This window comes from Hypomesus nipponensis, chromosome 13 (genome assembly GCF_054491055.1).
Source record: "Hypomesus nipponensis isolate SF chromosome 13, ASM5449105v1, whole genome shotgun sequence".
NCBI classification, from domain to species: Eukaryota; Metazoa; Chordata; class Actinopteri; order Osmeriformes; family Osmeridae; genus Hypomesus; species Hypomesus nipponensis.
In genome coordinates, this window is record NC_140373.1 from 2,292,259 (window position 1) to 2,318,138 (window position 25,880).

Consider the following 25,880-nt stretch of genomic DNA (forward strand, 5'->3'; position numbering starts at 1 on the left):
CTCATCGGAAATGTTGGACATGTAATGCTGATAAAGAGGTCATGTCATGATCTACGGTAGAATGTTGATCACCTCGGCTGGCAGAAGTGCTATGTACATACATTGTCGCATGGGAGGCTAAAGAGGCTACAGATATTGCCTTCCTTATTCTGTTGTTTCATCAAAGGGTAGACTAGGTACAATCTCTGAAAACATTTGATGACACTGAAACGTTGCAAGGAGTGGAAAATAAGAGAAAACCATTTATTTTGAGGGGAAAGTGACGGATGTCTTGAACAGCTTTAGAACAGTAACGTAAAACCTTAACATCATAGGCTATAAAACATGCTGCATTCATTTGGCAGTCGTCTTTGCAGATTAAATGCAAATAAATGATCGATTTAACAAACAACCAATTAAAGTCTAAAATGATCCAAATCACTTTCTAGTGTAACCAATTGTTTCAAGGAGGTGTCTCAGTAAAGGTGGGCTGGTGTTCAACACGGAATAAATTCGTCAATTTAACCTTGAATTTCCCATTACACTTTTTTGTTAGTATGAAGTATGTTTTTATTCAAGCTTATGAATGCAGATTCACTAAATTCAACTTTGATTAGTGCTCGGAGTCAATTGAATATCAATCCATCAAACGAGAAAGCACCTTAAGAGGCGGGTCAATTGAGTTAAGTGACAGATCATTCAGCCAACGCTGTTCCTCTTACACTGAGCTCATATATAAAGATTGACATGTGCTTTATCAAACCAGAAATCGGATCTTTTCTTAACAACCAATATTAAAGTTGCTAGGGAGGGCACATTAGTGTAGGTAAGGTTTAATGAGACTCCATTGGATTGTAATCAGCGTCATGTCGGATTCATGTAAACTACAACATTGTAACAAAATGGCGACTGTTTAGGTTACATCAGTAATGCAGCCAACAATGTTATTTTTTGCTTCTCAACTAACAGAAGTCAAGGTTGGTTAAATGCTATAATAACGCTCATTCGTGTCTCATACGAGTTTCAACATTGGATTGCCGTAATAAATTTCCGGTAACCATCTCTCTGACAGCTGTCAAAAAGTGTAACAATATTAATTGAAGGTATGCAGTGACATTTTGGCTCGCGCTAACTGCTGAAATTAACAAATCTGATAGTTGCCCGTTACGTATCCCCGCTGTCAAAACTGAGAAACTCACAACGAAACACCGTAGAAGCTCTTAAAGTCAACCTAATGATATGACAGAAAGATATAATTTAGAGAAACTCGCTCCAAGTCGTCTTATATTTTGCAAAGAAAATGAGGTAGACATTATAGACTACAGTGACAAATGTAAGTGTAGTTGTTTGTTCTTGTTACAGTACAGTCAGGTAATGGTCTGATTTTACTATTAAATCTATCACAAATGAGGCGCTACCCCTTTTGGTCTGTGGATTATGTTATCAGACCATGGATTAAGCGCTGACTTCTTTATTGTGTCTGCATTCTCAATCCATCTGTAGCCTATCCTATAGGTTTATCATCCATCTGGCTCTCAGTGTTGACCACCTAGCTGTTGACAAGTTCCGAAGAACAGTTCTTATAAACAGACTGCTGTTGTCTAGTATGTCGTTTTAACTTAAGTAACTCATAATAAAACGCACTTCAAACACAATGAGGCCTATTAAAGTGGGTTTAATGTACACAAGAGGAGCATGGGCAATAATGATGAGAAATAATTTGCTCCCTTTTGACTTAAAATATTCATCATATTTTTCTTGAATGGTATTTTATTATATTGTTATAAAGTCTCACACCACTGTCTGTGTTTTGCCTATAGGTTGCATTTGGATCCTGAAGGACTGCTTTTCCAAGTCATTTGGTGAAGTCCCTACCATTTGAGGAATTTATTTTTGTGAAGTTTCATGCGAATTACCCGGGATTTACAAGTGTGAGTGTCTTGATGCTGAGGTGGAACATAACTTTTTGACCTTCTCAAAGATGTGGATGTACCAAGGGTTTAGCCAAGAGCAAGGGGAATCTCTATGGATCACTTTTTCCTGAATCTAATTGTTTAACCATGGTAAAACTTGCAAACCCTCTCTATACGGAGTGGATTCTTGAAGCAATACAGAAGATCAAAAGGCAAAAGCAGAGGCCTTCAGAGGAGAGAATATGTCATGCTGTGTCAACATCACACGGCCTGGGCAAGACGACCGTTCTGGAGCAGTTGGAATTAAGTGTTCACGATGGTTCCATTCTCAAAGTTACAAACAAGGGTAGCGCGTCGTACAAAGACCCCGGAAACCCTGGGAGAGTTGGATCGCTCCCACCTGCAAACCACTCAGTGCCATCAAAGGGATCTATATGGAATTCAAGTGATCTACGTCATGTCGATTGGAATCAAGTCCTCAAGAGGGCCATCGAAGGTTTGGACGACAGTCACGGCTCCTCGTTGAAGAACATCGAAAGATACCTTAAAAACCAGGATGATCTCGGAGATGTTCTCGACAACCCTGCCTTTCAGCAGAGGTTACGCCTGGCGGCCAAACGGGCCGTAAACAACGGCAGGTTGCTGAAGGACGGTCCACGTTACCGGCTGAACCATGGAGGTGCGGAGGGAAGGGGATTCAGATGTCCTGCTGTTTCCCTGCCGTCCCTGTCTGTGACGCTGCTTCCGCACGAGAGAGACCAGGTAGACCAAAACTTCAGACCTCCGCAACACGTCCATCACCTCCGCAACACCTTCGCCACCTCATGCTGTTTGCCATTTCCTCATCACCTGACTCGTCTCCTATTGTCTGCACAGACAACCAAATATAGATGTGAAGGATGTATACTGGTCTTATGCAAAGACATCTGAATCTCATCAGTGTGGCACGTTTTTGACAGTGCACTACTTGTGTGTAGCTTTGGGGCTAATAGAAATGATCTTCGATGATTAGCCATGCATTTAAGAGCAGATGAGCTAGCGACTGTGCTTGTGCGATAACAAGTTTGTAAAGCGCCTGCACAGCTGATCTAACTTGTCTGCCGGAGGTGCATTAGAGGGGGTTAGAAGCTGAGACCATAAAGACACACTTTTAGCCCACATTGTTTCCGCTTGACATTGACAAATGAGACTGGGGCTTCTCAGTTTGCAGAGATTGCGTCTCCATCACTGGCACTCAGCAGAAGTACAGACACACTGCAGGTCACTACTTCTACATTGACAGCACTTTTGCACTTAATACCTTTTTCTCTTTGTCCTTGTTGCAAGGAATCTTTTATTTGCAGCTCATGCAATGCTGTACACTCGCTGCAATGATACAGATGGGAATTTGACTAACACAGGCTTGATCAACCTTTCCCTGGTTGGTTTCATAATGATTATCAGGAAATGACTCTGCAGCCACGACCTGCTGTGTTTGTGGTCAGACAAAGTGAAACTGAGAGCTGTTCGGAGACTGTGTCCTGTAAAGTTTGTGTGTAAGATGAGGCCCTCAACTTCGAGTTAAGTTCAATTCAGTTCACATGTTTTAGTCAGTGTCATCAGTCAGTTTAGTGTGCATTTTATAAGATGAGGAGTTTTTGTCCTTGTTGTTGAATGAAACATGACATGCAGGTATGGGGAATGAGAAATTCTTGGAAAAAGAGCAGTCTTCGGTCAAAGTTTATTAAATTCTAAAGTGAGTTTGGCAGGAACAAAGGCTAGGAATTGTTTTTCTTTCTCATGTCTTATGTAACCATCTCGGCTCTCTAGAACTGCAGCCTTCTAATGGTTCCCCACCCCCTTTACCAAACTCAAGCCTGGCTTTGAAGCAGTGTAATTTCCTGTAAGGTAGTTAATTTGGACTCCCCTGGTCAGTGCCATCTTGTTTTGTTTGGGGGTGAGTGAGTTGTTTCTGATTGTTACAGATTTCTTTCAGTGGAGGCAAATCATAGTTGGCAACACCCTAGAAAGAAATATTTGAATGACCCGTGAACTACACTTAATCTTTTTTGCTACATAGGTTCATTTAGAAGTAAACTTCTTGAAATCGATATCAACAGGGATTTTCTGAAGTGCAGTCTGCAAATACTCAACTGGGGATGAGATGTGGTTAGTTCATCAGTGTAGGCAGACAACCTGTGTGATTCACCCCAGGCTAGGCCTGCTAAAAGCTCATCAGGAAGTCCTGTTGATCATGACCTCATTGCCCTAAGTAAATACAGTCGAGGGTGTATTTTACTGGAGCAAAGTCTGTCTTTTACAAAGACTTCCCTTTGCATGCAGTCTGACCACTAGCTTATCATAACGTTGGGTCATGTCGGGTAGTTGTCGCAGCATCCCTGCAGGTGGATTTTGTCTAAAACCCAGATCTTTTAGGTCTAATCCAAATTAGATTTACTGCCTCTGGAGGATATAAAGTGAAATTGATACCGATAGTGATATGCTTCTAGTAGTACAAAAGCCAAAACACACCTAACTGAATGTTTTACAATGAGGTTTGTGTATACGACTGTTTGATAATATCTATGTCTTAGGGCTATATATATATATATATATATATATATATATATGACATAAGTAGGGATGAACTGTTTTGAAAGACCTGCTTCCAGTCTCTAGACTGCAGTGAATACCTTAGGCTGTAGTACTAAGGAATACTTCAGTAGACCATTCATCTTCTCTTAAGTGGCTTTCAAGGCATTTATTGCAAGAACACTTATCATGCAGGAAACCCTACAAGAAACAACAATCTACCCTTGTGAATGGGTGACGTTTACACACAGCCAACGAGCGCTAACCAGGGAGAAGAGATGCTAGCTACAGGTTTAGGACGGTCATCACTCTGGCCTGCAAGGTTGTTGTTAAGTGGGCCGAAGCTGCTTCAAGGCTGCGTGAACAGCAATCAGCTCTTGACGTGAGCACCAGCACTCTGGTATTGACCTGGCGGCTTGGGAAAATGGAGTAATCATTGATAAAGCTGTAAACTGCCCTCTCCCACCGCCTTGATCAATTGATACAACAGCCAAGAACAATAAGCAGATCCTAGGTGTTTCCCTCTTTACCTTTCACTGCTTTTATTTTGACAGCGTCAGGTTGTCGCGTCTGTCAGGGCTTGCCCCTGGAAATCAGATCCCCCTCCCCCCCCCCCCCGCCCGCAGATCACTTCTGGGGGTCACAGAGAGGTCATGACGGAGCAGTTTGGTGGCTCGAACGCACGTTTTTAGGTCAGGATGCTGATGTGGCTCGCACTAAGGGGAAACTAATTATTGACATCCCCTGGGCACTCTTCAAAGCCCCAGTCAATTGATGAGGCGTTTGTGTGTAAACCCATGATGAGGCGAGTTATTTATGGACACGCCCTGTGAGTGTTATTTTCCGTTAAGAACCTCCTCTGAGAGAACATGGCAATGTGCTTGATGCAGCTCCAGAGGCTGCTCTGTGGCTTTATTATCGTTTTCTAAGGTGGTTGATTAAAAGCTGTTCGGGCCCAGCTGAAAGCAAAGACATGTCTATAATATTAAAACCATTTTGTTTAATGCTAACGTATGGTCAGCAGTAGAATGTTAGATAGAAAAATGCTACGTTTTATAAGCTGGATAAAAAATACTTTAAATACTATACATCAAAGCTCCAGTGATGTCCCTATCTGCAGCATGTTGAGTGTAGTCTCCTTACTAGTACTGTGTGATCATTGGGAAATCCTCTTAAACCACAAGCTCATATTTTCCAACTACTTTTGAACTTCATTTTAAGCCCTAAAGTGATTGTTTGTTCAGAGACATTCAGGGCCTACAATGAATCTGACTCATTTCAGTGACAATGAGAACATGTTTTATTATTGAGGTAATTTGATTACATGCTGGTTAATCCTTTCAAACTGCAGTGTAAGCTTTTTGAATGGGATTAAGCCCTTAAACTGTAATCATCACATACCCTTTTAGATTTTTAGTTGGATAAAGGAAGATCTTCTGGGTACAGTACAGTTCCACTATTGCCAGGAAGTGTTCATTATTTATCTTTTGGTGTTTATGAACAGATGTCAGGAATGGATTAGGTTTAGGAAAAAAGTCACTTTTTACTCCTTACATTCAGTTCCATGCTGGTTTGGGAATGTCTTCCATCACTTCTGTAAAAGCTTTGCCCAATGACATCCAAACAGAGGTTAACAAACAGGAAATGACCTACTGATGACTCGACCTGCATACAGGCACATATGCAGAGCCCGGCAGTGTGGTTAGTGTCTTGTCTCTTCCTGTGATCCTAAAACGCTCTCTATTTCTGTTTCTCCCCAGCTACGAGCTGACCCCATCCCAATATGCAGTTTCTGTTTGGGGACAAAAGAGTCAAATCGGGACAAGAAGCCAGAGGAGCTGTTGTCCTGTGCAGACTGTGGAAGCAGTGGTAAGTGGCAAAGCCTTGAGCGTCGAGTGACTTGACTCAGGGTTTGGGGAAGTCCTCGTGGACCCAGCCCTCTCTAACAATGTGCACAGCAAGGTTACAGGCTGTGTGGACACAGAAACAAGGTTCCGGTGTCCTGAAGGACTGAAATATACTTTTCCTCGAATTCTTTGTGTGTGTGCCTTCCCCTCGGCTCCTTTTCAAACGCGGTTGAGGAGATGATGCAAGGGGCGTCTTTTCATGTCACAGAACAACGTCTCGACAGCCGTGACGCACCCTATATCTCATGACGGTTTCTGTAGTAAACAGATAACACATCAAGCATTTCTGAGGCACGCAATCCTTTAGACGGAAGTGATGTTTTGCGCAATTATTTCCTCAACGCTGTAGGTGTTGATATTCATTTTCAATGGAATACAAATGTAAGAGTTGGGCCGTATGGCTTCTTGACATTGATGTCAAGATATGATATGAGGAAGCCAATAGAGAGTGTAAGGCCACCCACAAGCCTCTTAAGACCATTTGAAGTTTAAAGTGTATACATTCCTCTTCCTTCATGTTGTATGTTAGTTGTGAAGTGGATCCGAGTTTCAACATAGGCTACACAAGGCTTTTCTGGAACTGAAGGCAACGTAGAATTTAGAACGATCTTCAATTCTTTTTGGAAAATTGGACTTGAGTGTTGTGAGTCGCTTATGACAAGATGGTCAGATGGCTGAGTGGTAAGGGAATTGGGCTATTAATCAGAAGGTTGCCGGTTCGATTGCAAAATTGGGTTGTATCCTTAGGTAAGGCACTTCACCCTACTTGCCTCGGGGAGAATGTCCCTGTACTTACTGTAAATCGCTCTGGATAAGAGCGTCTGCTAAATAACTAAATGTAAATAATCTACATTTTGTAAGCTTTTGTTCTCTTAAAGGTCCCATGACATGAAATGTTATGGGACCCTTTAGGAGGTTATGGAACATTAATATGAGTTCCCCTAGCCTGCCTTTGGTCCCCCAGTGGCTAGAAATTTCGATACGTGTAAACCAAGCCCTGGGTATTCTTCTCCGCCTTTGAGAAAATGAAAGCTGAAACGCTCGGTTTTGAAAATCTCCCTATTGTGACGTAAAAATAGGGAAGGTTACCTGCCCTTTCCCTGCTTTGCCCGCACAGAGAATTTGGCCCACCAATGAGAAAATGAGATACGACGATATTGTTTTTTCCTCGAGACATCGTGGCTTACGTCCGAAGCATGGCTGTTAGCCCCGCTTCTTTCTTCCTCATAGCATTTAAAGCTACAGAAACAGCGCGTCCTCAGGAAAGCTCATAGTGGGACTGCTTGTAGTGGCTGTAATTCTGCACCAAGGCTGAATTTCGGGAAAGAGACTTCAGATACAATATTAGGGGACCACTAAAGCCTATATAAAAGCATCCAAAAACAGCATGTCATGGGATCTTTAAGTCTTGTTATATATCTGACCATTTCGGGACATGGTAGGTGTCAAATGAGATGGGTGTCAAAAGTAAGTTTCTTTTCACTGTTGATATTATTGGAATAGCCCCTAAGTTCATCCCCTCTGACCTTTTTTAGATAAGTCACTTTGGAGGTTCATCTGAGGACAGTCTGTGATGAGGACAGTCTGTGAGTCTGTGATGGCGTGGGTGAGATGGTGTGGGTGAGATGGCGTGGGTGAGATGGCGTGGGTGAGATGGCGTGGCTGAGATGGCGTGGCTGAGATGGCGTGGCTGAGATGGCGTGGCTGAGATGGCGTGGGTGAGATGGCGTGGGTGAGATGGCGTGGGTGGTCGTAGTGACACCCTGCAAAAGATAAACACTTCTGTGCCCCACTCTTATAGAATGTTTTTGTTCTTGGATTAAAATTCATCTCTTTTTTTGAATGATTTATTGGAAGGACAGTGTTGAAATTGGATACTTGTGGAGATCAAAATTACTAACAAGCCGTGATGTACTTTGGACAAGCAGAATTGACTTAAAGTGCCCATTAGAATGTGAAATCCCTTCAAGTCAGTCAAGTTCTTCTGAGAATGCATCCTCCTCTGCCAGCGAGACAGGCGAGAAAGGATCAAAGATCAGCCATTTGCTAACTGCAGATTGGTGGCATTTTCCTTGACTGTTCCTTTGTTCCAGACAAAATTGCTAACCCTCCATAAAATTACCTCTCCTAAAGAGTCATTTGTGTTGAACAATTATTTTAAATGCCGTAAGGAATTGTTCTCCCGGTGACATTTTTATAGCTCAAATTTGACTAAGTAGCGTTGAGGTGGTTTTCATTAACCGCTCGTAGTGTACACAAATTGTGCTCTCACTGTAAAACAGCTGTTTTACAACCATGAGAGGGAGGCGGTGGGACACGGAGCAAGGAGAAGGCCAGCTTTCACATGACTTTCACGGCTCTGCTTCCATTAGACTGAGTGCTGCTACCGTTTCTGCCTCATTAAGATCAAATTATCTTTAATTAGCAGCTCAGATGTTTGATCATACTGTTTTTAGCCACCGCAATGTGTTGGGAGACGGGGGGTGGGGAGGGAGGGGGGGAGGGAGGGAGGGAGGGAGGGAGGGAGGGAGGGGAGGGAGGGAGGGAGGGAGGGGAGGGAGGGAGGAGAGGGGAGGGAGGGGAGGGGAGGGAGGGGAGGGAGGGGGGGGGGGGATGGGGGGCGAGGGGTGGGGGGGGGGAGGGATGGGGGGCGAGGGGTGGGGGGGGAGGGGTGGGGGCGGGGGGTGGGGGGAGGGATGGGGGGTGGGGGGGGAGGGATGGGGGCGGGGGGGGGGTGGGGAACTTGTTCTGGACACATGCACAACATTGTTGATGAGGCAGTATGTTAATATTTAACCTTCTTATGTGAACAGAATGGGAAGGTCATGTCAGCTACTGAGTGAAACTGATACTGGATCTTTAATTACTTCCTAAAGGGCATCCGTCCTGTCTGAAGTTCTCCCTGGAATTGAGCGCTAACGTGAAGAGATTGCGATGGCAATGCATAGAATGCAAAACCTGTAGCTCCTGTCGAATACAGGGGAACAACGCCGTAAGTACTCTCTTTGTTTCACAACTGATTTGACGAGAACCAAATATTAATATTGAGAATTTTGAAATAACCAATAGTGGTCTCATAAGTCCTCTTGTCAATACACGAGCCAGGCAGGTTGCCCACTGCCCATTTGCTTCAGCAATGAGCTGTCTTTGTGCAGCTTTAGGGAAACCATTCCCTTCCTGTCCGATTTTGTGAGCTTTCCCAGTGAACAATTGAACATGTCCTCCTTTAGCCTGACTTGACAGAAGGTGTTACGTCTATGCAGCAGGGATGCCCCTCATATGCCTCCTGTTCCTTTCAGGATGAGATGCTGTTCTGCGATTCATGTGATCGGGGTTTTCACATGGAGTGCTGCGACCCGCCGCTTTCCAGAATGCCAAAAGGTTAGGGTTTATTCTGGCTCTTGGGTTTATCTCTCTCTCTTCCTCTTTCTCCATCTCTCTCTCTTTCTCTCTCTCTCTTCCTCTTTCTCCATCTCTCTCTCTTTCTCCTTCTCTCTCTCTCTTTTCTATCTCTCTCTCTGTCTTTCCTCTGTCAATGCAAAGCATTTTCCTTTATGGCTAGGCCTTTTGGGCCTGTCACTCAACACTGTGAAGCAGCAATGCTTATTAGGAGCTTTGCATGCATATCAAATTATTCCCAGTGTCCCTGGGGAGATTTGCTATCTCTGGATTACAGTACCGGGCCTGCAGCAACGCTTGTAATGATGATGCACGTTGTAGGCCATTTGCCAGACAATTCACACAAGTCGCATAGCTCTGCTCAAAACAAGCTGACATGAAGTCTTATTTCGGCGGACGGTGAATTGACCTAATGTTTTTCCTATGGATTTCTTTCCCTTTTGTGCTGAGTAATTGATTGTCTTTGTGAGTAGCAGCGGGTCGCTCCCCGCCTCGGCCCGCATTAGGAGGAAATGTTTCCGATGAGCACGTGTCGTCCGAATTGATGAAGCCACCTAACCGGTGCTCTCTGTCTGGATGCCATCCAGGAACGTGGGCGTGCCAGGTCTGCAGGCTGAAGGAGAACGGGAAGAAGCTGTTGCAGAGAAAAGCCGATCAGATCAAACGTCGATATGCAAAGCCAACCGGGAGGCCCAGAAATAAGCTCAAACAAAGAATGTAAGTTTGTCAGGAGATGTTTAAATATTAGTCTTTTCTTACCTTTTATCAAACTACAGTGTTTTTTTTTTTTTTTGTAGTACTGAACCCTTTATGACCCCCCCCCCCCCCCCCTTGCTTCCCACACAATCTACACAGCCTACACAAAGCATGGCAGGTATCCATTAGCTTAGCTGTATCCATTAGCTTAGCTGTATCCAGTATCTCATATTATTATGTTAATAATGCAGTTGTTTTCCAGAGGCCCAGTGTGAAATGATTACGGCTGGCGGTATTTGACCCGTGTGTCCTCCCCCCCCCTCCAGGTCTGTCAGCAGTGGTGAAGACTCCATGATAACACTGGGAGGAAGGGGGTCATCTGGTAGGGGTCAAAAGAATTCCGTCTGTTCCACACCTTCATCTGGTCATGCTGCATCTGTGAAGGACGCCAGAGACAGATTGGCTGTTGCAGACCCCTGTTGGGCGGTTGACGCCACCCAATTCACCACCTCCACTCCCACCCCCACCCCTCCCCTCACGCCCACCTCCACCCCAGCCACACTCACCGTTAACAAGAAAACCAAAGGGCTTATCGATGGGCTTTCCAAATTCTTTACCCCTTCCCCCACGGGCCGCAGGTCGCAAGCAGTAGCCTTACACCCCTCGAAACAGCCTCGCTCTCGGGAGAAGGCCCCATCCCAAATACCCAGACCATCCCAGTCGGTTGCCTTGGCTACAGACGCCACTCAAAAGCTAGCCCCGCCCCCTTGTGCGCTCCCGCCTCCTCCCACGTTGCCTGGACAAAGCCCCCCCTCCCAGGTGTCCACCACCTCCGCTAACTCTCCTCTGAGCTCTTCCAGCCTGTCCAGTGTCCCCTCCCTGGGTAGCATCTCCAGTAACAACCAACTTAAGGGACTGTTTGACGGACTCTCGCATATCTTTACCACTCAGGGACAATCACGGAAAAAGGGACTGCCTTGCTACGCCCCGCCTAAGCGCATGCACCGTAAGCAGGACTCGACCTGCGCACTGTCCAAACCGTGTCGTCAGCGCCTTGTGAAGAGAGAGCTAAAGAGTAGGCCACTGGGCCAGTCCTCCACCGCAGGGCCCGGCCAGTCCTCCACCGCAGGGCCCGGCCGGACACACGGACGGCCCTTTAAGGTGGTCAGTCAATTCAGACGTAACCCCTTTTATAAAAAGCACAGGACACTAGGCAGGCTAAGGTATAAAGTGACCCCTCAGAAGGGAGCCCCCGCGTCAGGAAAGGGTGACTTGACAGACGGACGAATTAAGCCAGAGCACAACCATGGTAAGAAAAGGCGCCCAGCTCCGACTACAACGTGCGTCTCCAAAGGTTTAACCTTTTTTTTTTTTTTTTTTTAAGCCAAGGCTTGGCACTGCCAGATGTTTCCTTCCATACTTCCAGCTAATGTTTCTTTTTTTGTTCTTTTTATTAATTAAAACGAGAAGCGCATTTTGCCACTCGGCTTTTTCAGCATTTAACAGTTTTCTACTAATATTCTACCACCTATTTTGATTCATTTTGAGATTTTATTTTAACCCGATTCCGTTGCGTTTGACTGGCTGCGTAATCCAAGCGATTCCCATCTCTGGCCGCCGGCTTGTCATAGTGCATGGCCCACTAACTATCTCATGCTGCTCTTTGCTGTGTTCTAACTCCCCCCACAGTAATGCGCCCATTGTGATCGCTGGCTAGTAGTGACTGTAGTCGCATCAGTACTCCTCCTCCCATTCCATCCTCTCTGAAGCATTGTCCCCATTCTACTGTGGACACACACACACACATACACCACTCAATGTTTTCCTCACACAAGCTTAATCAAAGTTTACGTTATTATTCCAGTTACATTTACAGTTTTACCTTCCAATTAACTGGGTTAAGAACTTGGATAAAAGAATATTGATTTCAAAAGGCTGTAAACAAAATACACACTGTCAGTCAAGCAGGCTGTGAGAAGGTAACAATTCGGTAAAACGCATTCCCACGCCATGTTTTTTGATGTACAATCATTTCCACCTGTGTCTCTATGGTAACTAGTGTCTAGATGTGAGAGTGTTGTGTGCCGCAGCTTGCCTTCCAACATCATTGCTTTTCATCGTCTACTTGAGCTGTTACCGCTTTTTAATTCATGAGAAACTGTCTTGGTGGATGACTAAGCACATGAAAGTGGTTATGCAATTAGAGTGATTTAGTTTCACTCCATTACATTAGGGATTTTCATGAAAACATGCAGAGATGATACATACATTATGGTATTCCTGAGAGGCATGGCCTGAAACAGACTGAGGAAAAGCAGAGTAACAATAGACTCTGTACGGCGTAAGCGCCGCAGTGAAACCAAATGAATTGGAGTGGATTCTCCAGCCTGGCTTGTTTCCCCCAGTGCTGCTGTAACCCTCTGAGTGGCGTTCCTCTGATGTGTTCATGTGTTGACTGTGACAGGCTGTGAAGGGCAGCTGCGCGTCAAGCAGGAGACCCACGCTGCCGTGGTGGCTGTGGCCAGGGACCACGTCACCGCGGAGGACGTGGAGGTGTTTCAACGTGTCCAGGAGCTCTCCTGCCAGGTGAGGAGACGTGACACAGCCCTCCCTCTTTCACCCTTTGACATTCCTGAACTCTCACCTGATGCACATCGTATATGCGTGTGAAACACAACCTTGGATACAGATATATATTTTTAAATCAAGTGGGGTCAGATGGCTGAGCGGTTAGGGAATCCGGCTAGTAATCAGAAGGTCGCTGGTTTGTTTCCCGGCCGTGCAAAATGACATTGTGTCCTTGGGCAAGGCACTTCACCTTACTTGCCTCGGGGGGAATGTCCCTGTACTTACTGTAAGTCGCTCTGGATAAGAGCGTCTCCTAAATGACTAAAATGTAAGTGAAACAAGTTGTGTTGTATGAATGGTCGTTGCAAATCAGAACTTCACTCTTTGTGACTCTTTGATGTTACTTTTGTTCCCCCTCTGTGGCATGATCAGAGAACAGGATCGTTGATGCACCCTGACTCTGGAAGATACCCTGCTGTCATTGAATTTGGGACATATGAGATCCAGACCTGGTATTCTTCGCCTTACCCACCTGAATACTCAAGGTAAAACGCCTCGCTCAAACCCTTTTTTTTTTTTTTTTTTTTTTTTTTTTTACGACTCTTAACTGTTTACAACAGAGTGGTGAGTGATGCGCTGAAATTCAATATTTGCTACCCCTTGTCTCGTGTCTGTGACAGATTGCAAAAGCTTTATCTGTGCGAGTTCTGCCTCAAGTACATGAGGAGCAGAACCATCCTCCAGAGACACGGCAGAAAGTGCGGCTGGTTTCACCCACCAGCCAATGAGATCTACCGAAAGGATGACCTTTCCGTGTTTGAGGTCAGCAGCTCTTTACAGCAATAAAGCAATAACTGTATGAGGTTCAGCTGAACGAGGATGTGGGGAAGGAAGGGAATAAAAAGGGTTGGACAGTCCAGCGTTTTGAACAATGTCCTCATGCTCTTTTTGTTCCGTGTTTAGGTTGATGGAAATATCAGCAAACTGTTCTGCCAAAACCTCTGCCTGTTGGCCAAGCTTTTTCTGGATCACAAGACCCTCTATTATGACGTGGAGCCTTTCCTGTTCTACATCCTCACAAAGAACGATGAGAAAGGCTGTCATCTTGTGGGTTATTTCTCCAAGGTACGCGTCCAAGAATGATCACTTGGAAAAACAACAGTGGTCAATTTCTGAGATGTTGATTCGGTATTTTAATAGACTGTGCAGTGACACTGCCTGTCCTATATTTGTCTTCAAAATGTGTTCACCAGGGACTGATATTTTAATGAATGCTTAGCACAATCCTAGCTGTGTGTGTTAGTGCATGTGTGTGTTTTCCACACAAGGACAGTGGCAGGTGCAATAAATTGCCAGCTTCAGCAGAGCTCTGACATACTTGATCTGTTTCTCCTTCCCTCAGGAGAAGCTTTGCCAGCAGAAGTACAACGTCTCCTGCATAATGATCATGCCTCAGTACCAAAGGCAAGGATTTGGAAGGTTTCTTATTGATTTCAGTAAGTTCTTTAATGCGTTTAAGAACGTAAGACTGAATGCCTGCTTGATCTTTTACAATTGAAACCAAATCTCGGTTTAAAGGGGGCTGATTTTTAGTGTTGTTGTTGGGCACACATTTGATTCAGTTAAGTCACTGAAATGGGTGAATCAAGGCTATGTAAATACTTAAGTAATCACATTTGATCAGGGCTGAAGGGGCATTAGGTTCTTTCTGCATACGTTAATATTTGATAACCATAAGTATCAGCCTTGCTAGTGCCCTAAGGGGTCTCTCTCATTGAAATGACTCCCCTTCTGAATTCTGATGAGGTATTTGGGTCGAACCGGTTTGAATGTTTTAAGTCCTGCAAAATGCAACACATTTAATATTTAAGGCCTTGTGGTCTACTTATGATAACAACTGCTGCCTTGAGTGGGTTTCTGTGTTTGGGGAGTGGATTTGGGCCAGTTTTGGCCTTGCCCTTTTATTAGTTCAAGGGTTTTCTCCCTGGAAAGGTTGTGTGTGTGTGTGTGTGTGTGTGTGTGTGTGTTTGAAAGCGAGAGAAAGGATGGAGGAGCGAGTGAGAAGAAAAGGGAGCTGTAATGGAGCATTTGATTTCCTGTTCACTTTGGGAGCCATTGAGACCTAGACGTGAGAGGATCTGCGATATTGAGAGTGTGCTGATAACAAAGACAGGGATTAAGGGAGATTGAACACAGCTGAGATCTGAGCGCTTTGAGGACTTTATTGGAAAATGTGGCTTTAGAAGTGGAAGTTGTTTAGATTTAGATTCTCTGTTTTTATTGGATGGCATTAGAAGAACACTGTCTCAGATAGTGCAGCGAGGGAAAAGCATTAGCTCTTTAGCACCTGTTTGAAAAATGTAGCTTTCCTAATCATTACTCTAGGGATTTAGACATGCTCTTTTTTTAGTTGACTTATGGTAATACATATGTGAACAAAATGACTTTCTATAGTCAGCATTTTAATATTTGCCATTGTCTCTGTATGAGCCTGTTATTATTGCCCCCAGCCTTAGCTTTGGTAATGAATATAGTCCTAATCACTGGAATATTATTTATTCAGTGTTTGGTGATTAGATTGGCTTGTTTGCTTCCTGGTAGTGGCTGCACATTAAAAGGCATTAATTAATTTCATGCTGCTTATAATGGATGACCCTTGACAGGACTGCTATAAAACTAATTACACACAGATACCTTTTAGTATTTGTGTTTTTTTTCTGTTCATTATCTCTGCTAAGTACAGCCTCTCTTGAGCAATGACATCCAGCTGCTTCTCTACATTTGTTCGGCAGTTTTGTCGCTCCCCCCCCCCCCCCCACACACACACACACACACACACACACACACACACCACATATGCACGTCCCCCTGTCAGACCTCCTTTGTTGCCCTTGCCAGCGTGTATCATAGCATCTGACGTAGGGTGGAGGAGAGGAAAACTGATTGCCTCACCTTCCGTTCCAGTCTTTGAAGGTGAAAATGGAGCGCTCCAACCAGGGTTTCATGTCACATCCGACATGAATATGCAATTTTCAAGAGGGCCGTGTGTGTGTGTGTGTGTGTGTGTGTGGGGGGGGGGGGGTGGGGGTGGGGGGGGTGGGGGGAAGGTGGGGTGGAAGGGGATTGAAATGCAATCTAAACCAACCCAGCTAGCATCTAGCACCAAAGCATTTTGTTTTTGTTTGAATGTCTTTCTTTTTTTCTTTTTTTTCTCTCGTTTTTTTTAGGTTACCTTCTCACCAGGCAAGAAGGACAGGCTGGCTCCCCTGAGAAACCCCTGTCAGATCTGGGTCGCTTATCCTACCTGGCATATTGGAAAAGTGTCATACTGGAGTACCTTTATAAGCACCAAGATAAACACATCTCAGTGAAAGGAATAAGCAGGGCCACTGGGATGTGTCCACATGACATCGCTGCTACTCTCCAGCAGCTCAGCATGATTGACAGACAGGATGGCAGGTCAGTTCCTCCGCCCGCGCCCCGCCCCGCCCCACGCCTGCATGCACTGCCGTCTCTGACTTATCCAGGCCAGTGGGTATTTTTAACGTGGCATCCATTAATGCCGCTGAATATTGACAGAAGTAAGTCAGGTTAAGTGCCCCAAGGACACTGAGCACCTGGTGTTCTGAGGAAAGGCTGCTCTTCTTTAGTTCAAACCACACATACACAGAGAGAGAGAGAGAGAGAGAGAGAGAGAGAGAGACACATGCTAGAAGTGCGGCCATTGGTAGAGATGTGTGTTGTGTCGGGGTGTTCCTTGGCAGGCTGGTGGTGATCCGGAGAGAGCGTCTGGTGCAGAGACATGTGGAGAGGCTGAGCACCAGGCCTCGTGTGAACCAGGTGGACCCCCACGGCCTCCACTGGACCCCCACTGTGGCGCTCAACGCAGGCCTGTCCGAGGAGGAAAGGGAGGCCAAGATGGACGTACGTCACACACACCACACACACACACACACACACCACACACACCACACACCGTTGCCCGGGCCATGCTTCATCCTGGTGCAGACAGGCTTGCAGAGTCATTGTTTGATCAGCCAGCAGGTTCAAAGCGGGGCCATTAATGGGCAAAGCATGTTCGCCGTCAGTAAGCATTTAATGTTGTGCAAAATTGGCCCGAATCAGCTCACCACTACATAATTAACGGCACTAAATATTCCATGAAATGCAATCTCTCCACGGTTGCTTAACGGAAACATGTCCTTGTCTCCTGACAAACATCCAATCGAGGGGCGCCTTCCTTGTTATCGACAGGAACCTGGGGTGATTCATTTGTCATGATGTCAATTCCAACCACCCCCCCCCCATACACCCCCACCCCTCCCCCCTCCTGTTTTCCGTCAGAGTCCTGGTTTCCCCTGCTCTGACGCGTCTCTCTTGGTCGCAGGCGGAGCGTCTGAAGGAGCAGGCCAGCAGCTGGGAGGAGGAGGAGGAGGAGGAGGAGGAGAGGGAGAGGGAGAGGGAGGTGTACGCCATGACTCACCACCGCCGCCGCCGCCCCCCCACCGCCAAGCTCCGCTGCAAGAACCCCTACCGCTCCTACGAGCGCCACCCCTCCCCCGAGGACAGGGACCTGTCGGACTCTGAGGATGAAGACGAGGATGAGGACGACGAGGAAGAGTTTTCTGACGGCTCGCCTCCGATCCTGACAAAAGCCCACGCTATGCTCGGAGTCAAGAGAAAGGTGATTGTTTTGTTGGGTGAGGTGACTCAGTGTCCTTCCCCTCCCAGGGACGGCTGGTTAGTCACAGTCTTAGTCATGTGGTGTCGGTGCTATGATGGATTGCGGGACTGAAATGAATTCCCATCCCGATGTGACAGATTTCTACTTGTCATGCCATGTACAAAGTGTTACTGAGGTGATGTTCGCTTCACTGAAAGGTCTGCTGGATTTTTCTGCGTCTCCATTTCATCTCCAGCCTCCTTGTGGCCCCACTGCAATAGATAATAGATGTTGTTTTCACTGTTGATGTCGAGTAGTGCAGCCTAGACCTTGTAGCATTGTCAGTGGTCATGGATATTTAACACCCTCCCCTTCAGCTCATCTGTTTAGACTTTATGTCAGTGCCCCCTTGTGTCAGATTTGATATTGCAACGGCCTGGTCTAGAAATCCCTGAAACACAGAAAATGATTCCAGAAAGAAAAAAAAAGCTTCATTGGTTAAATTAGCTACAGTATTTGTTTCACATTCTTTGTTCGGTATCGACGAGGAGAGCATGCTTGTCATGTGAAGTTAGTGGAAAACTGACTGACTGTGTAGAGAATGTAGCCTGTGAATGTGTCTTCCTCTGCCTGTGTCATTTGTGGTTTCCACAAGCAGACGGCCTTCTGTGAGAAGGAATGGTCTGGAACATTGAGGCTCTCGCTGTCCGGTTTGACCAAAATCATGAGATCCGAACAGAACACTGTCTCCACGATCGCATGGACCGTGCCAGCTGGAGAAGGAAAGAGGAGGATGTTTAGTCTGACATGTCCTGTGTGTGTGTGTGTTTCAGAGAGCCTTCCTGGCCTTGCGGAGGCGGGGCCGCAAGCGCAAGAGGATCAACAGCAGCGTCACCACGGAGACCATCTCGGAGACGACGGAGGTGCTGAACGAGCCTTTCGACAACTCTGAGGACGAGAGGCCCATGCCCCTGCTGGAGCGCACCTGCAGGCTGGGTGAGGACCTGGGAGAGGCCCTGGACGAGGCCCAGAACGAGGCCCAGAGGAAGCCGCTGAAGCGCAGGAGAGGTCGGCCTAGGCTGCAGAAAAACATAGACAAGGCCAACCGGGAGCGCTGGAACGAAGGTATGGAACGGGATTAGATTAGCGGGGTTTTTAACGCCTCTCAAACCTCACAAAGGTCCACCACCCACACCACAGAGATTCTGCTGTGTGGTCGATGTGACGGCTCGAGACGGGATTGTAACGGTCGTTTATTTTTGTTTCAGGAGACGACGCCATGGCGAAGAAGCCGGACAGACCTCGACCCATGAAACGGAAGAAGGGCTGGCCCAAAGGGGTGAAGCGAGGTCCTCCCAAGTGGCGTCTGAAGAACGAGAGGAAGATGGGCTTCAAGCTGAACCTATACACTCCGCCCGAGACGCCGCTGGAGCCAGAGCAGCACCACATTCAGGCCACCGAGGAGCCCAAGGAGGAACCCCACCTGGACCACAAGCTGAACCTGAACCCGGAGCGGCAGAGAGCAGAGCATCAGAGGGTCGTCAAAGAGCTGAACAGTGATCCCCGCAGAGACGCGTCGAGCCAGGAAGTGCAGCTGGAGAAGATGATTCCCTCAGAGGCCGACAGCCCGGACGACCAGGGCTCTCCCAAGCTCAGCTCTCTAGAGGGCTCTCCTATGGCCTCTCCGGTGCGTTCTCCGGCGTGTTCTCCGGCGTGTTCTCCTGTGGGTTCCCTGGCTGGCTCGCCCTCGGAGGAGGACGTCCAAGAGGCTGTGGAACCCCTGGAGGTCGACCGTCAGGACAGCGAGCGCGATAACTCCTCCTCCCCCGGACAGCCTGAACACAGCACGGAGGGGCCGGTGGAGGAGGAGGACGAGGATGAGGAGGAGGAGGAGGCGAGGCGTGTGGAAGACCAGGACGCTGACGATGAAGACGACAGTCACATTGACACTGCCGACTCGGAGAACGCCAAGCCGGAGCCAGAACCTTCCAGAGAGCTCCAGGAATATGCCTCGCCTCTTCCAGCTCCGAAAGACACCGACGACCCCGAACCAGGTCAGGAGGAGAGTGTAGCGTCCCGTAGCCCGGAGGTACCTTCCAACCCCAGAGAAGAACACCACGAGACAACAGCAGAGGCAGTAACCACACTTGAAGCAGCAGCAACAACAACAACAATAACAACAATAACAGCAACAGCAGCAGCAGTAGCAACAACAGTGTCCGTGTCCCCAGTAGACTCTGCTCACCCTGGTGACTCAGAGGAGGAGTGCGCCCCCAGTCCTGCCCAGATCCCTCCCCAGCCCCCGACCAGACCCCCCAGCCCGCCGCCCCCTCCCAGAGAACAGACCCCGCTCTGCCCCGAGATCGACACCGAGACGGCCCGGGCCGTCCAGTCTCTGACCCGGGAGACGGAGCCCCCCGAGAGCAGCGTGTTCCAGGACTGCGTGGAGACCCAGGAGGCCTGCAGGAACCTCCAGACCTACGGCCACGGGGCCGCCCACAGCCCCCAGCTGGCCCCCGCCGACGACTGCCCCCAGTCGGACCACAGCAGCCCCCTCTCCTCGGCCCACTCTCACCCCAGCCAGTCGGTCCGCTCCGTCAACAGCCCGGCCGTGTCCCTCCTGGAGAGCGGAGGCTACACCCAGATCAGCCCCGAGCACGGGGCGGGCATCTCGGTGGCCTCGCTCCACAACATGGAGACCAGCCCCATGATGGACGTGCCGTCCGTGTCGGACCACTCGCAGCAGGTGGTGGACAGCGGCTTCAGCGACCTGGGCAGCATCGAGAGCACCACTGAGAACTACGACAACCCCAGCAGCTACGACTCCACCCTGGGGGGCAGCATCTGCGGGGGCCCTTCCCCAAAACAGCTGCTCCTACGGCAGCCTCCCGCCCAGCGGCCTGGCCCAGAGCAGCTGCGCAGTCAGCCAGCAAATGGCCGGCGTCAACCCGGGGGGCTGCGGCATGATCCAGCAGAACAGCCTGAGCTCTCCGCAGCACTGCAACGTCAAGTCGCCCCAGGGCTGTGTGGTGGTAGAGAGGCCGCCCAGCAACAGCCAGCACGCCCAGCACGCCCAGCACGCCCAGCACGTCCAACAGCTCGCCCAGCTGAACCCCCACGGCAGGCTCCTCTCTCACAATCAGCACAGCCAACACAATCAGCTGAACCAGCACGGCCAGCTCCACCTCCACAGCCAGCACAGCCACCATCACAATCACCACCTCCAGCACAATCAGCATGCCCAGCACTCCCAGCACAGTCAGCACGCGCTCCACAGCCAGCACGCCCACGCCCACGCCCAGCACAGCCAGCAGCAGCAGCAGCAGGGCGTGCCTCAGTGTGGCATGCCCACCAACTTCGCCGCCCCCATGCAGCTGGCTGACATCCCCGAGTCGGGCAACGCCAACCTGGCCATCTACGAGAGGATGAACCAGGGGGAGTACGCCGGAGCTCACTACTCCCAGCCCTCGGCCACCTTCAGCCTGGCCAAACTGCAGCAGCTAACCAACACCTTGATGGACCACCCTCACTCGCTGCCTTTCAACCACTCGGCCTCACACCCCATCACATCCTATGCAAACAGTGCCTCCCTGTCATCCCAGCATTCGGGCCTGGTGTCCCTATCCCAGGCCCCCCACGGTCACGGGGTCTCCGCCCCCCAGGTGCAGGCCACCATGACCCCTCCCCCCAGCCTCGGCTCCTCCTCCTCCATGATGCTGCAGCGCAACATGAACATCCCTCCTCCCTCCCAAAGGATCCAGACCCAGATGGCTCCCAAGAGCCACCTGTCCATGCGCTCCAAGTCTGCCCCGCTGTCCCACCACCACCAGCAGCAGCAGCAGCAGCAGCAGCAGATGTATGGCCGGCCGCCCCCCCAGACCGTCTCCATGCAGGCCCCCTCCAGGACCCTGGCAGCCATGCCGCGCATGAACATGGGCGTGAACATCATGCCGGCGCCAGCCTACAACGTCAACTCCATGAACATGCCCACGCTCAACGCCATGAGCGGATACCGCATGAGCCAGCCCATGATGAACAGCAGCTACCATGGCAACCACGCCGCCTACATGAACCAGTCTCCCCAGTACTCTATGCAGATGGGGATGATGGGAACACAGCCATATCCCCAGCAGCCCATGCAGGCTCCGCCACATGGCAACATGATGTACACTCCAGCTGGTCACCATGGCTACATGAACACTGGCATGGCCAAACAGTCCCTCAAAGGGCCTTTCATCAGACGGTAACTCCCAATCCAACTGGACGGTTCTCACGTGCATTTAGTCCCAGATGCACAGATTTGGCCTTTTCTTTTTTTTTTTTTTTTTTTTTTTTCATTTGTTGATAATTACGTAAAACCAGCACTTGGAAAGAATGCAAAAAGCTTCATCAATAAGTCGACTTTTTAAGCTATGTAAAAGTATTTTTGTTCCTACAGATGGGAAGCCTTACATCATAAATATGAAATTCTATTTAATTAGTGTTGGTGTCCCTCATGTCTCCTAGGAGCCGGTGGGTTTCCAGGGGAACGGGGGGGGGGGGGAGGGGAGAGGAGGGGAGGGCAGGGGAGAGGAGCAGGGGGGGAGAGGGGAGAGGAGCAGGGGGGGAGAGGGGAGAGGAGCAGGGGGGGGAGAGGGGAGAGGAGCAGGGGGAGGGGAGGGGAGGGGAGAGGAGCAGGGGGAGGGGAGAGGGGAGAGGAGCAGGGGGAGGGGAGAGGGGAGAGGAGCAGGGGGAGGGGAGGGGAGGGGAGCAGGGGGAGGGGAGGGGAGGGGAGGGGAGAGGAGCAGGGGGAGGGGAGAGGAGCAGGGGGGAGGGGAGGAAATCCACCGGCATGATTGCAGTTGTGTAGCAGCTCAAATGAAGCCATTTAATGTGCCTGCTACAAACGGAGTTAGTGGATATTTGAATCTGTTCAGTGTACCTGTCTAACAGTGCTGACAATTAGTTTGTACTATACTCATGCCTTTGTATATTTAAATTATTGTACTTATTTTGTAAAGTGACAATTAGCATGCTTCAGTCTCTGTTAGTGACAGTGCATTGAGTAATACTGTACAAGTGTTGTGCTTAATAGCAAGCCATTTGAAAGATATCTGGCCTTCACTAGGTTTCCCCTCACAGGGAGAATAATAAAACTATATTTTGTTAATTCTAATAATGTAAAAAATTGTAAACTTAGTCCTGTTTCCAGTACTGTTTGAGAGGTTTTATTGCTCTGTATGTATAATTCTGAAGTCTTTTGTAACAGATTTCCTTGAGGCAGCTTTCTGTTTTATAAAGCAGACTGATTTCTGTCAAAGTAACAAAGCATATCTGTGTTTGTACCCTGACAATTCTAAAACATTTCAAAACGTACCGATGTCCAGAAATGTGGCAGAATAAAACATTTACAAAATTACTAAATGATATGGTGAGTAACAATAAAGAAATATAAATTTAGTCCAAAGTCAATATTTTACATAATGCCTTTAAAGTTACATTTTCATTCCATCTGTAGATTTGTTTTCTATCTTTATAAAATGTTGGATTTATATTTTACAGAAGTATAGAAGAGTAGAGCGTGTGAATAGACCAAGCTAAGCTAACGGATTGCATGTAAAAAGCAACTTGTACTTGTGTTTTTGTTTATATTGCTCTTTTGTAGACTTTGTACATGTACAGAGGGGCTGGTAAGGACAGGGGGATCAATCTGGCTTTGTGCACAAAAATTGGACAGAATGACAGTCTTGTATTTATGACTTTTCTCCTTTTGTCAGTCACTTAAAAAACGCTGTACATTTTAGCATAAAAATAAATTATGATTGACCATGCACATGCTCCTACTCCTTTGACTCCAGATCAGACTAGTTGCAGAAGATTTGAATGGTGTGTTTAATGTAAAACTCAAGCTTCTTGATTCCCCAAAAGTTCAGAACATCGCTCCCTCATAAAACAGTTAACAGTTACTGTACTCCACAGATGGATGTTTGAAGGCATAGGAAACATTCCACTTGTTTGGCTATCACCTTTTTGTGCACATCTGTGGAAGTGATCCACATGAAATTAATGTCCCTCAGGGTGCTCTATGCTCTGCTCTTAATACTCTTCTACCGTCGCCTGGTGGTTTCCTTGTCCGGACCCTGAATCCGCTCTCCTCTGTTCCAGAAGGCGATTGTCCAGCTCTCTGAGTTGTTTCAAGAAGCCCCAGTTTGGGATGATTCTCCTGCATTGTTTTACGTGGTCGACGGCATCAACAACTGTCATGTTCCTACAGATCATCAGGTAGGCCAGAAAGAGAGTTGCTGAGCGGCTTCTCCCCATGACACAGTGCACCAGAAGCTTATCTGTAAACACAGAGATACAAGGGAGTACTACTAGGGTTAGGGAAACGGCTGACCTTACAGTGAGGTGTGATAGCAGAGTCAGGATCAGGATTAGTTATAGCCATAACCCTATCTAACCCTAAGTCTTAGGGATGGGGTTAGATATATTATATATATATATATGCACTTGTGTTTTAAGTAAGACACATGTTTAATCGTACTCTCTGGATTACTAAGTGCCTGGTGGATGAACTGGGAAGAGGAGTGGAAATATTGGCTGAGGTTGAAGGTGGGGACGTCTTCTGCCACCACTCCATAGTAGACCACGTCCATGTCGCTGTAGTAGCCCGCTCCTGTGTCCACATTATTCCAGGTTCCCTCCGCTGCGTTCAAGATGTGAGTTATTCCCAGTTTCTTCAGATTGTATTTGTCTTTTGCAGTCTCTCTGTCAAAATCAAGATTTTGAGGGGTTAGTGCAGAGGGATGTGTGGACAGATGTAATGAACGACCCCCACCAACTGTCAAATTCAATTTGGTGAATTATCCTTTTCTTTTCAGCTGTGAGATAACAGCTGTGTGTACTTTAACATTGAGGAGTATCTTTAATTCATAGCAAACCAAAACATTCCCCCTTACTCATCTCCAATGTAGACGTTGGGCCAGACCTCATTGATGTGAGTGTATACCACACTTCCACGGTTGAGGATTTTATCAAGCTCATAACCCCCAGGTGTGACATATTCATCCACGGTATCAGAAGCTTCTGCCTTGTGAACATTCATCTTCACACCTGCCTTGGAACGGCGAGAAGCCATTTCTCTCACAATAGCTTGCTTTCACACATGATGCAGTCCCTCAGGATGGTGAGCTTTGCTGTCGGATTTCGCTTGTTTTCCACACAAACATTACTACGAGAAAGAGGCATTGTTTTTAATGTCAGCAATGTTCTTTTGTTTCTATTTGTTTGGAAAGCAATTGCCAATTCTACACAGTGTTACAATCTGGTTTAAAATGCTAGACTACTTACCAAACGATTCAAATATATCCTTTTCACATAAGGCATACATTGTACTTTGGAGAGCATATTGTCAAACCGTTATCATTTCAAACCTACAGAACTGCTTGACTTTTAATTCTGGGAGGCTTGAGGCTGGAACCAGAGCAGAGGTTGTGTAACTGGTCTGTGACAGGCATCAAATGAAGGATATTTTTAGGGCTGTGATGCGGCAGGCCCCTGACCTTAGCTGCTGAATGACTTGCCTGTAGGGAAATGTTTGTCCCAGACCCCGCCATCCACTCCTCAACAGAGCCCGGAGCTTTAATCTCCGCCCCTGGCATGAAGCTGTGCTTATCCAAATCTCTGCACTAGCCAAAGGATTCCCACATTCAGTCAAGTGAACCCGGCCATTGCAACCTTCAGCTCAAGCACGTTCTATTAAATGGTGTCATCCAATATTCTCTCAGCTTGACATATTACAGCCTCCAGAAGGTTTTAAAACCTCATTGTAGAAGATGGAGGACTTTGTGACTTCTGTTGGGATGTTTTGAACCTTTTAGACTGTCACTGCCAGGAAGAGGATTCACTGTAACTGGGCTCTGTTGAAGACAATATTTTTTTAAATGCTACACAAACTACATTTTCATAGCACATTCCTTGATGTCACTGTGAGCCCCAGAGTGTAATGATGATTCCAGAGTGTGGAAGGTCTGAATGGAGCTGGTAACATGTCAGACTCATCAAATTTCCACGCTTTTTTTTGCTTCACATCTTCATGCGCTGCCATCATTCATTCTGACAGTGAAATCATTAGACCTGTGATATTCGATTCCTTTTATTATGACAGCATCTCACTCCCCCCCCCCCCCCCCGCGCTTTGGAGCG

General features: G+C 47.6%; 2 protein-coding genes across 2 annotated transcripts; one reads left to right on the forward strand and one right to left on the reverse strand.

Annotated features, from left to right (window-relative positions):
- Positions 1–816: 816 nt before the first annotated feature.
- Positions 817–22,215, forward strand: kat6b (K(lysine) acetyltransferase 6B). The gene is given in 18 exon segments (XM_084670396.1): positions 817–956; positions 1,800–2,654; positions 6,224–6,332; positions 9,247–9,362; positions 9,670–9,751; positions 10,357–10,486; positions 10,792–11,774; positions 12,930–13,051; positions 13,466–13,578; positions 13,714–13,855; positions 13,997–14,158; positions 14,436–14,529; positions 16,261–16,492; positions 16,798–16,957; positions 17,421–17,717; positions 18,530–18,821; positions 18,965–20,556; positions 20,558–22,215. Coding segments are annotated over 17 exon segments (6,627 nt in total). The 5' UTR covers positions 817–956; positions 1,800–2,039; the 3' UTR covers positions 21,944–22,215.
- A 665-nt stretch (positions 22,216–22,880) lies between these two features.
- Positions 22,881–25,217, reverse strand: LOC146259436 (dual specificity phosphatase 29-like). Its single transcript, XM_084669453.1, has 4 exons — positions 25,026–25,217; positions 24,635–24,906; positions 24,220–24,443; positions 22,881–24,019 (listed from the first exon to the last, which is right to left on the reverse strand). Exons 2-4 carry the CDS (start codon positions 24,811–24,813, stop codon positions 23,772–23,774), a joined length of 651 nt encoding a protein of 216 aa, XP_084525579.1. The 5' UTR covers positions 24,814–24,906; positions 25,026–25,217; the 3' UTR covers positions 22,881–23,771.
- Between the last annotated feature and the right edge of the window lie 663 nt (positions 25,218–25,880).